We start from the raw sequence: 12,661 nt of genomic DNA on the forward strand, positions 1-12,661 counted from the left end.
TTAATGATCCCATCTGAAGTGGTTTTAATTGATATAAATTGCATTTCACACTGGGAATAGTGCAATACCTTATGAGCGATTTTATGCAACAGGGTCCAGTGTGTATGGACCCTCAATGTGAGTTTATGTACGGATTATTTTCATTGTGTCAAGTGCAATAAATTGTACCCCCGTATATACTATATATTGAGCCTGACTGTGGTTTATGCATTTGGTGATGGCCACGTCTTTCTATTGTAGATCACTGGGTGGCTGCAGGCTATACAGAGGCTGGGTTGTTTTAAAGTGACAGCACCAAGCATTATTGTACTATTTGCATATGGTCCAGTGAGGATTGGATACCTTTGGCAGCTATATTGGTGTTTTGTCAGCGCTCTTATCATCCCTGTCTACATATAATTAAGTCCAGTTTGTAGTGTAATGATTCTGAGGCATGTTCCGCACTCACCTGGAAATTACCAGTGTCTACTTTGTACTGGTAAGTTGGATCGTGTAATTCATTCACGCTGTTTGAAGTAAAAAGAAGTATAAAACATTACATCAGATAATTTCAGCAGATAATGCACCAATATATTTGACACAAAGAAAATGCAAAAATGGTGAACATATAGGAAAGTTTTGAATCAACTGTAAACATGACAGAGCCTCAGCTGGGAAAGGAAGCCGCTTTACCACTGTTCATAAATATCTGAATCTATGCACCTGGACTGAGCAGGGCTGGCAGATTTTGTTTGCAATCAGAGTCATCATTTTTGCCACCTAAAGTCTTTGCATGTCTTTCGCTGCTTTCTTAGCATTTTCCCTCGGCTTACATGCATATTAACACAATACTACCAGTACAAAAAGACCATCGACTAGCAAAACCATGCCCAAAAATGTGGGGGATAGAGAGAAAGATTACTAATTATAATTATCCTGCCTTCCATGACCACAGTTCAAGTCCTGACAAAACTACCTAACAGTAAAAGGTTTCCCGAATACTCAATTACTTCACTAACTGCCTGCATTAGTTTACATTGTATCAGGCATAAATTATGATGGTATCACTATCACTACAGTTAGAAGGATACATATATCTTGAGAAACCACAGCAAAACTGTTGATAAATCCAAAAGTTAGTATCCAACTTTATTGCATCAAAACTACAAAATTTTCCAATAAAAACTTGTTTGTCAAAAAATGAATTTTCAAAGATAAAAAGTCAATCACAAAAGATCACAGGATTTGACAATTTTTGTCAAGGGATTATATACACTGTTAGCAAAATTTTGAGGAAACACCACAAGTCCGTTTCAGGTCAACTTTAACCTATTTCATCAGGCCTTTACAAAACAAAGAGAATATACAAAAAGAGCTGCAGTTAGCAGCCCAGAGAACCACTTGCAGGCCATCAGGATGGTGCAGACTTGTTGGAGCAGATGCCTCATTTTTTGAAAGCTATTTTTTGCTCTCTCTTTTTGGCTCTTTTGGAGATTCTCTTTGTTTTGTAAAGGCCTGATGAAGAGTTAAATTGGACCAAAAGCAGACTAGTGTCATTGCCTGCAGATTTCGCAGTGTATATTATACCTTGCCAAAAATTGCCAAATCGTATTATCTTTTGTGAGCGATTGATTTTTGTTTTGGTCTCTGAAGATCCATTTTTTGAAAAGTTTTAAAATCAGAAAATTTTGTAATTTTGATATAAAAGTTCGATACGAAGTTTTGGAATTATCAACAGTTTTACTGTGGTTTCCCAAGATATCTTTATCCTCCTAACGCTATATGTGAATTAATTTGAGCACAGTGGACTACTCGTACGAGGATACATTTTACTATTAAGTTGAAGATTCTCTCCCAACCAATACATAGGTATTCCTAGCTTGGCCAGACAGTACTTACGTTTGCCATATTCCTAGAGTCACAGACGCAATCCAAAGCAGTCCAACTATCAAGAGTTTAGGTAAATAGAAAGTCAAGCATTTTCTCTCACCCTATGCAGAAGAGAAAATACAAATTCAAAAATACAAATATAGGGAATATGATACTCCCTGTCCCATCAATATAATCACTTTCTTATGAGTCCTCTGGCTATTAGTACAGTGCACTATTAAGCTACTGCAGGGCATATTTACCTGTATGGCATCTGTAAAAATGGGCCTTTACATCTGGTCACAGTGTCAACTGATAAAAAGGCCATATGTCATGTACTTATCAATTACACCATTAAAGCGGAATATAACCCTGCATTTCAACTTTGCTCTAATACATTATTTACAGCATATTATATGCAATCAGCATTTTTTTTACTAGACCAGCATTGGAAGGGTTACATACAGTGCTTCAAAGTTCCGTGTAGAGAAATGCTGCCCGCAGCCGAAGTTTAGATAGATACATTTAAGTAAACACAATGCAACAAGTGTGGAATGTGGCACACACTCACTGTGCAAGTCCTCCCAGACACAGAGAGAGAGAGTCACATTCCTCACTTGTTACATTGTGTTTACTTAAATGTATCTATCTAAACTTCGGCTGCGGCAGCATTTCTCTCCACGGAACTTTGAAGCTCTGTGTGTAACCCTTCCAATGCTGGTCCAGTAAAAAAAAATGCTGGTTGCATATAATATGCTGTAAATAATGTTTTAGAGCAAAGTTGAAATGCAGGGTTATATTTCGCTTTAAATAGATTAAAAAAAACCACACAGCATACAAAAAAAACACAAAGCAATGACCTCAAAGAAACCGCACCAGAACAGCATATATCAGAAAACAATATACCATCCTTTATTGAAATTACAAGCATTAAAAACCATTAAAACATGGTAGGGGAAGGTATAAACCCACAATATCTGAGAACCAGAGGAAATACAAAGTGCTAGGGACAAACATATTGATCCTCAAAATAGCATAAACATGTGTAGTGATCACAGTAATGAAGCAATGCAGTAGGTGAAAGTCAGTTAAGTGAAAACTAAAGACTGTGTAAAGATAAGCAGGTAGAGTGAGGTCAACAAACAAGTGGATAGGATCCTACCGGTACAGTGTCTCCACGGGTCCCCACCGCCGCTATCGCAATTCGCCACGTATAGCGTGGCTTTTTCAAAGCTAAAAAGGTTCCTGCAATGCTGCCCTTTTTATTCGAATCCAGGAGAGTGGAACGCCCAAACGTAGCGTGGCCACGCTACCGCCTCCATTGCGCCGCGTTGCGTAGTAACGCGATCACTCTGTCGGCTTCCGTATGTATGGTGGCCAAGAGTGGCCAAAACAATGCAAGCCACTCTTGGCCACCATACATACGGAAGCCGACAAAATGATTGCGTTGCTACGCAACGCGGCGCAATGGAGGCGGTAGCGTGGCCACGCTACGTTTGGGCATTTCCCTCCCCTGGATTCGAATAAAAAGGGCAGCATTGCAGGAACCTTTCAGCTTTGAAAAAGCCACGCTATACGTGGCGAATCGCGATAGCGGCGGTGGGGACCCGTGGAGACACTGTACCGGTAGGATCCTATCCACTTGTTTGTTGACCTCACTCTACCTGCTTATCTTTACACAGTCTGTAATTTTCACTTAACTGACTTTCACCTACTGCATTGCTTCATTACTGTGATCACTATGTGATTGATTTCTGCTTTTCTATTCCTGGTTATATATCACTACCTCTCAGGGGTGTGTTCCCCTCCTTGGTGTTATCACTCTTCTCTTTTTTTACCTACCTCGTGAATTGTAATGATTTATTGATGCTACTTGCACATGTGGATTTAATCATTTCATGTTTTTGTATGTGTCACAATATATGATGCACGCTTAGTGCCATGTTTATGCTATTTTGAGGATCAATATGTTTGTCCCTAGCACTTTGTATTTCCTCTGGTTCTCCGATATTGTGGGTTTATACATCCCCCCACCAAGTTTTAATGTTTTTTAATGTTTGTAATTTCAATAAAGGATGGTATATTGTTTTCTGATATATGCTGTTCTGCTGCGGTTTCTCTGAGGTCATTGCTTTGTGGTTTTGGTATGCTATCTGAATTTTTGACCGTTCCGTACAGTACAGACCCACCCCTCGTTTGTATATATATATATATATATATATATATATAGTGGCATATTGATTATAGTGAATGGTGCTCCCCATGTTGTATTTTGCTTAAACACACACACACACACACACACACACACAAACTTATAAAATCTATGCAACTACATTATAGAATATCCCAGAAGACTGAGGAGTCTCTAAATGCTTACCAAAAGGACAACAGGGAAATATATTAGTCTAGTATTTTCTACAGCCAGTTCCTCCATCCTCGTTAATTCATTCATTACCTCCACCCACACTCTGAAAGGGGAGGAAAGATATTTTCCAAGATCTGGATATCACAGATCTGGCTCTAGTAAGGCAATGTATGAGAATATTCTTTTTAGATCTGGACCAGGAAGTATATAAGGGACAGCTCTGGAGATTTAATGGTCAACAGTAAAGTCATAGCTGGGTACACCTGGAAAATGCATTACCAAAAAGGTACGAACTAACGGACATCGCCACCAAATGTGGAAGAGAATGCCAATTTCCTTATGACATCTCCAACATTAATCCTGAGATGTCAGCATATATATGGTGGAGGGAGGAGGGGCATCTATACCAGAGAGCCTGAATCTTGAAATTCCTCTCCTGTAGGCTATTGCTTTAAGAGGAGAATAGGAGTAGGAGGAGAATATCTTGGTCCAATCCTCAGGGGAAAATGTTCTGTTTAATGCTAGGAACACACCATACAATTTTCTGTTAGATTTTCTGTAAGATTTACCTGCCAGATAGATAATTTCCAACATGTCGGAAATTAACCATCTATCTGCCTAGCAATTACCGTAGGCATTGTTCTACTCAGCAGGAGATAACCAGAAGACAATGCACCAGAGAAAATGACCAGTCTCTACAGAAAAAAAAAATCTAACAGAAAATCGAACAGAAAATTGTATGGCGAAATCTAGGCATAATGCTGGGTACACAGATTTTCTGGCCGATTTACTGTCAGATCGATTATTTCCAACATGTCAGATTTGCTTTCCGATCGATTTCCGAGCATTTTCTATCGATTTCCGTGCACTTTAATAGGTGATCGATCGGAAAATGCTCGGAAATTGATCGGAAAGCAAATCGACATGTTGGAAATAATCGAGCTGACAGTAAATCGACCAGAAAATCTCATGATGTGTACCCAACATAAGAGATTTCCAGCATCTCATATAGGCGAGCAAACCACTGTAGGTGCTCTCTCTCAGTGAGGAGTAAACCTGAGAAAGGAAATGAGTGGGTTTCTTGACCAAAGATAAAGAATGTCAGCGATTGTTTAACCCTTTCGGTACTGGATGGTTCTGGCCACTTAAAGTGCACCTGCCACAAAGCAAGTAAAATAATTGATACTTACCTTATTGCTTCCCTCCAGCCCCCTTCAGGCTGTGGGTGCTCCCTTGCCGTCTTCCTGGGCCGCTTGGTTTACCTGCTAGGCGGGCCGGTAACTTAGTTCAGTCGCACATTTGCGTGCCAGCCCCGTGCCCACCCCTGTTGCGCTCCCGGTTCTGTGGCTGTGCAGTACTGTACCTGGAACGGTCGAACTGAGTGGCCTGGAGAGATGGTGAGGGAGCTCCCACAGCTTGAAGGGGACTGGAGGAAGCCCAAGGTAAGTATCAATTAATTTACTCGCCTGGACTCAGGTTTCCTTTAAGGACCAAAGCCATCCTTTCCCAATTGTGCACTGTGATTGGCTCACAGTAATCACGGTGTCAAGATGCAGAAGCTCTGCTGTCACTGTGACAGCAGAGCAAGCGGGTGCAGCAAAGAAACTGTCACACTCATCATCTCAGGTCCCGGGGTCGGTCTCGTGTCCTTTCCGGGGTGCGCACGTACAGGGGGTCCTTGGCTATTGTGTTTGGACTTCATGGTTGGCGGCATGCGGCATTGCGCGGTGTGCGCATGCGCACAGGCTGTTGCGCAAGGTTTTGCGCGCGCGTACATTTGCGCACGCCTGTGCGCATGGCGTTAATTTCGGCGCCAAAATCCTGTATAAAGGCAGCACTGGCCATTACTCCAGTGCTGCTCATTCTGACAGCTTGGCGTAAGCCCCGTGGAAACTTTGTTTATCAGTTTGCTGAATTGACTCCTGGATTTGACCCTTGGCTTGTGACCCCGACCTCTCCGGATTGCCGCCTGCCCCGACTCTTGGATTGTACTTAGTTTTGCCTGATCGCCGCCTGCCCTGACCTCTGGCCTGTGACCCGACTACGCTGCCCTCTCCTGCCCCGGACCTCTGGCTACTGTCTGACTACGTCTGTTCATCTCACATATTAGCGTCGCTGTTCTCCTGACCACTTGCTGAGGTTATCTCAGTTGTGACCTGGCTGGGCACTAGGCAGCGAAATCCTGCACTCCCCTCAAGGGGGTGTGGGCAAAGACCCATGGTCGCTTAGATCCACTTCTGGGTAACGCCTCTTCCTTCAGTGGAAAGGTCAACAGCGTCTGAAGATACCACCGAAGATAACAGAAACACAGCTACTAGCAGGAGGTAAATTTCCACTAGGTTGGTCTGGAAAAGTTTAAGAGTTCCAAAGAAGACTTGATCCTTTCTGTGCTTTAGAAGCAAACTATAGTCTTTATCTTAGAGAAGCATGTAAGATATCTTCAGGCCCCATACACACTCTAGATTAAAGTGGGATAACACTGACATAACATTGAATAAAAATGTTTTTTCCCAATTACCCATACAGTATCATATTGGCTTTTGTGCGCAAGTAATTTTTTTGTTTACAAATAAATTCCCAAAGTACAGTTTATTTGCGTTGAAAGCTACAATTGCATTTTATTGCATAACTGCTGTATTTATATATTAAAAATCTATCTAGTGATTACGTCTCCGCTCTTTCTGATTCTAAGCTCAGTAAAGCTCTGTTTCCTAATGTATCTGACAAAGGAATGTAATCAAAAGATAAGGTTATCACCTCTTCGGATGGGGCCAGATGCTTTCCACAAGAAAAAGAAAAAAAAGTGCTATGTTTAACTGTTGAATGCTGTTCTGCTACAAATTTTTTGTGGGAGTAGATTTTATGCTGTACATTTTTTTTAGAACAACGAGGAAATGCTGAGTTTCATACCACTTAAAAGTCCGTTGAAAAAAAGTGTGTACAGAAGCCCTCGACCAGCAAGCAATCTACCAGGTAGATCAACTCAAATGAGCGGTGACCGATAGAGGTGCTCTCGCTGTTCATTCCACGCCTGATGTCATGTCTGCACCGCTCTGTCAGCCCTCCGCCTTCCCGCACTGCAACAGAATACATCTTCAGCCTGCAGGCTGATTGCGTTTCTGTACAGCGTCGGCCTAGTGGTGTCGGCAAAGGGATCGGGTCCAGATCCCTGTCGAGCAACATCAATCAAGCGAGTGTACGCTTAACTGATGTTCTGGATGACAATATGGAGATATGTGAAAACAGGCATGGCCTTGTACTGGCCACACACTGGGAGATTTGATTTAACCTCTTGACGACCAACTAACGCTGGTTGTCTGCGGGTTTCCATGGAAACCGTTCCATGTCAGTTCACGGAGGGTGTCTCCGTGAACTGCCTGCGAGCCGCCAATCGCGGCTCGCAGGCGAAATGTAAACACGCGGGGAATAAATCCCCGGTGTTTACACTGCACGGCGCTGCAGCTGCAGCAGCGCCGTAAAGGAGATCGGCGATCCCCAGCCGCTGAAGCCTATCAGAGGCGATACAGGACGTATCGCCGTCCTGTACCGCCCACAAAGCCAGGGAGAGGGAGGGAAGGAGAGGGAGGGGGCAATAGTGCTGTGGAAGCAAGTAGAGTGTGTGGACTTGATCTAATTGTTGAATATTTATCTGTTGCGCTTATATTACACCTTTTCAATAGTGCTGCGGAGGGGGGCTTTGAGGAGCCCCCCCCCCGCAAGGCACAGCAGAGCGGTGGCGATCAGACCCCCCCCAGCAGGACATCCCCCTAGTGGGGAAAAAAGGGGGGGGGGGGGGGAAGTCTGATCACCCTGCCTGTAATACGATCTGTGCTGGGGGCTGAAGAGCCCACCCAGCACAGATCAATAGGAAACCACTTGGTCGGCAAGTGGTTAAGAGGGATCTGCCTTATCATAGAATTTACAAACGATGCAGGTGCTTTACTGTAGCAAATGTGTAATAAAGCTTTGTTGTGTTCATTTCAGCCAATCATTTGTTGAGAAATAAAGTATGTTTTCTGCACAAGAAAACATTCAAATGTATCAGTGAAATGTGACATATCTTCAGTACACATTACCCTCAATTGTCACATGCAAGAATGGTAAATTATAGGATTATATGTGGTAAATTATATAATCTGGCAGATAATTAATAAAAATGCCCTCTGTCTACCCTAGAGTCACTTTAAAGTGAAAGTTCAACTCTCTTAATAAAGATGAAATAGAAAACTGCCATGATGTATCAACGGTAGCAAAATCATTTTGCAATTTAAGGTTATTGAATTTATCTTTACAATGAAGCTTGCAGCCTATTGAATGCGGTTTCATAACTGAATTTTTTTTAACTGCTTTGAATAAAAAAGAAAACAAAAAACAAACAAAAAAAACACCCCAAAACAGATCAATCCATTACACGCTTCTTCCTGCATATCTAATTCGCTGCACACAGTAGACTCTATTGCAACTCTGGAAGAGCATCAGCTTTTCTAATCAGAAAACTGACACATCCAATCTCTGTTTTCCAAGAGGAAAGTTGAGCTGTGCCTGTGGCAGTCTCCGCATTTCACTTTTGCTATTTCGTTTTTTGTTTTTTTTTAAATCTTTTTCATTTGGCGTACCGCCAAGTGGACAAAAAACCCAGGTTTTTAAAAAAACAAAAAATGAAATAGCAAGAGTGAAATAGCACTTTGATAAAAGTGGTTGAAGCTGTCATTTACCAGTCCAGTACATATCCACTGCTGATGACTAGCCAAGGGACCACCACTTAAGAGAAAAATCAGATTTCCTTATTGACTCTAATACAGTAGAGGATCATGTTGGCTGCTGGCTTCTGGCAATGTATCTAGCTACTCCTGGTTTTTTAATACAAGCTACAGGGAAGAGCAGGTGTTTCTTTTCACATATACATAATATCAGCAATGTCAGATTTCTACTACTTACTGTAAGTGACAGCAACATAGAAGAAAAGTAATATATGGCTCATTTTACTCCGGAAGAAATATACTTCTTATTTGTATATGTTTAAATTTAAAATTTTAAGATTTTTACGACAGCTGTCCTTTAAAGTGCACCAGAGATGATACCGCAAAAAAAAAAAAAAAAAATATTCATACCTGCCTGGGACTTCCCCCAGCCCGCTCGGCCTGATCACTCACTCGCCATCCTCTTCTGCATCCTGGGTCTTCTGTTATGGCTTCCGGTAACTTTGGCTAGTCAGCACAGGTGCAGTAAGCCCCGAATCTCAAAGTTACCGGGAGCAATAATGGAGGATCCAGGAGGCGGAAGAGGACACAGGGCCTGGGGGAGCAATCAGGCCAAAGGGGGCTGGAGGAAGCCCCAAGTATGTATGAATTTTTTTTTGTTTCATCTCAGGTTCTCTGTAAAGTGTACCCGAGGCACAGAAGTGACAGCTTCTGTCTTGTCACTACCTTGTCAGGAATATAGTAAATCTCACTGATAAGCACATTATAGCCATTAAAATTTTCCTGGCAAAATTACAACTTCTGAGAGCAGGAAGAGATAGAAAAAAATTCAATAGATCGTCTCGTGTATTTTAACTCTGGGACACTTAATAGACGAAACATTCAATCTATTTTGTAAATGTTTAAAAAGACACTGAAGTCTCCTAAAAATCATGTTTTTAATAAAAAAGGTGTTTAACATCTTTGCCCTACCTAAACCACTGCATCCCCGACTCTGAAATCTATCTAAATAATCCCCCCCCCCCAACTCCCCCATAAAATCCACGACTTTCTTGGTCGTGGATTTTGCTGCTGTTAGAGGCAGAGCTATGAGCCGCAGCTCTGCCTCCATGCCTGTCTATCAGCAGCGGATCTCCGCCTCTCCCCCGCCCCTCTCAGTGAAGGATGCTCGAGAGGGGCGGGGGAGAGGCGGCGATCCGGGGTAACAGACGCGCTGAGAGGCAGAGCTGCGGCTCATAGCTCTGCCTCTCATGGAAGCGCTGCCCGGATTGCCCCCCGGGGAGTTTGGGGGGATTTAGTTGTACAGCGGCGGGAATGCGGCGGTTTAGGTAGGGCAAAGATGTTAAACACATTTTTTTAATTAAAAACATGATTTTTACAAGACTTCAGAGCCTCTTTAAAAATAAAACCATGGGATTTCTAAAAGGACCTTTTTAGGAGTAGGAGGATAAATACAATTGTTATCTCAGAAGTTTATTTTCACCTAAGGTTAACTTTAACAATAAACACAGATGGCAACCTAAAACAACATCTTTATATCGTCATTACTGCGCCTTAGACATTCACTCATTAAAGTCTGTAATCTGCTGGAAAAACGCAATGAACTTTTGACTTGCCAAATGTATATACTGCGTACCTGCACCCGAATGCCATGATATACACAGAGCCAGAAGAGCAAAAGTGCACAAAGGAAGAGTGACTGAAACAGGTCATCCAGCATGCCAGGAAACCAGCTATTCACCAGGAATGTGAGAGGGAAGAATGGATCTGTAAGAGAACAGGTGAAACATTGTGTGATCAAAAATAAGCTCTTGGTCATGCTTGCAGTCAAGCTGAAATTCAAGACCTGTGCTCACAAAACAATCAACAATGAGTGAGGAAAAAAATCAAAGGCATGGCTACTTATAAAAGGTTTTAAACTACATGGCTTTTGGTAGAGGTGCACAGAAAAATAACACTATGACCCATATGCAATTCACTTTTTCTCCTAGATATTTCCACACTTGAGCAATAAATTGCCTCTTGAAACCATTTACAAACCAGAAAATACAATAATTGCTATATTATATGTACTTGATTATCTACTTTGTAATTGCAAAGTGGTGAAAAGTTAAACAGAAGATGAAAAATTATCTCCTAGGAGAAAACTAAGGAGAAAAAATTGACTGCATATGTAAATACTGGTAGTTACACTTTTTGAGCCTTCCTAAATTCTGGGCTGTTACAACATCTCAGAAACATCCTTACCTGCTCTATACTGTAGTGTCTGTTGATTTTCCAGTATCACATACTGCCCAATCGTGGTTATTCTGGCCATAAATAAAAGTAACTGTCCAAATAATTGAACTATACCATGTTTAACTATTCAAGTACCAGCGGTCTCTGCCCCCTTAAGGACCAGAGACCGCTGGTACAAGAAACCGCCGGATACCGTTGAATCGCAGCACATACCCACCACACACCAGGATCCTCAGGCCACCCACTCTGCCATCTCTTATGACGGCAGAGCTCTGAGAGACGGTCAGGAGCCTCTTTTATTGGCTCCTGAACGTATGATTAATGTAAGCCAATGGGAGTTGCTTACATTTATCACCAGGGTCAGGACCCAACGAAATCGGCTTCTGACTGACTCACAGGGCTCTGCGGTTATAGACGGCAGGGCGAGTAAGCTGTGGTGGGCAAAGAGCAACAAGATCGTTGGGAGCAGCAAAAATTCGCGGTGGCGGTGAAGTGAAATCTACGCCCTGGCAGGTATCAAAATGGCGCGTAGATTTAAATTACTGCCGTACATACGCATCAGCATATTTATGTAGACATTATTTACAAAGAAACCTATTTTCATTTTATTTATTTTCTGATTGTGAACCTAGCACATGTAATCCAAATGGTGTGTGATATACAACATTACTGAGGGGTGATCAGCTCACCTCATCTCCTTTCTTTGTGTCCCTTTTTATCTTGAGAGTGACTGCAACGATAGCTAGAGATTTTGATTTATACGTGGACTGTCTGAACAGGAGAACCCATGTAACCTTTACGGTGGCTGCCCAATGTAAGGCAACCCAAATTAGGAGTTTCTAAATGGTGAAGTCTATTTATATTGTATTTTATCTTAATAATCTGGGCCCAGGAGTGGTTACATATATACAATACAATACAATACAATAACATTTATATAGCGCTTTTCTCCCATAGGACTCAAAGCGCTTAGGCTCTCTCAGATTCAGTAATTAGTAGGATGAAGTATTCACACAACAAAAGTTATATTTCTGCAAATGCCAAACTAAACAGGTGGGTTTTCAGTCTGGATTTAAACATGTCCAGGGATGGAGCTGTCCTGATCTGTTGAGGTAAGGAGTTCCAAAACGTAGGGGCAGCATGACAGAAGGCTCTGGGACCAAAAGTTTCCAAGTGGACTCTGGGTATGACTAGATTATTAGAACCTGTTGATCTGAGAATGCGGGGATTGCTACGCAGCTGCAACATATCTTTCATGTATCCAGGGCCTAAATTATTCAGGGATTTAAATGTCAGTAGGCCGATCTTGAATAGGACCCTCCATTCTATAGGTAGCCAGTGAAGGGAGTGCAGGACTGGCGTTATGTGGCAGTGACGGGGTTGGTTGGTTAGCAGTCTGGCAGCAGTATTCTGTATCAGCTGTAGTCGGTACAAGTCCATTTTTGGAAGGCCAGTGTAGAGAGCATTGCAGTAGTCCAGTCGGGATGTGATGAAGGCGTGGACTAAGGTT

The 12,661-nt window shown here is 42.2% G+C and overlaps 1 protein-coding gene across 2 annotated transcripts in view; it reads right to left on the reverse strand.

Annotated features, from left to right (window-relative positions):
• Window positions 1-12,661, reverse strand: part of TMEM181 (transmembrane protein 181) — a 155,226-nt gene that overhangs the window by 49,107 nt on the left and 93,458 nt on the right. For both annotated transcript variants that reach the window (XM_068231847.1, XM_068231848.1), the window contains exons 9-11: window positions 10,550-10,680; window positions 1,879-1,970; window positions 449-506 (exon numbers count right to left, since the gene is read on the reverse strand). In XM_068231847.1, the coding sequence (XP_068087948.1) occupies window positions 449-506; window positions 1,879-1,970; window positions 10,550-10,680 (281 nt within the window). The remainder of the gene's footprint in view (window positions 1-448; window positions 507-1,878; window positions 1,971-10,549; window positions 10,681-12,661) is intronic.

Source organism: Hyperolius riggenbachi, chromosome 4 (genome assembly GCF_040937935.1).
Source record: "Hyperolius riggenbachi isolate aHypRig1 chromosome 4, aHypRig1.pri, whole genome shotgun sequence".
NCBI classification, from domain to species: domain Eukaryota; kingdom Metazoa; phylum Chordata; class Amphibia; order Anura; family Hyperoliidae; genus Hyperolius; species Hyperolius riggenbachi.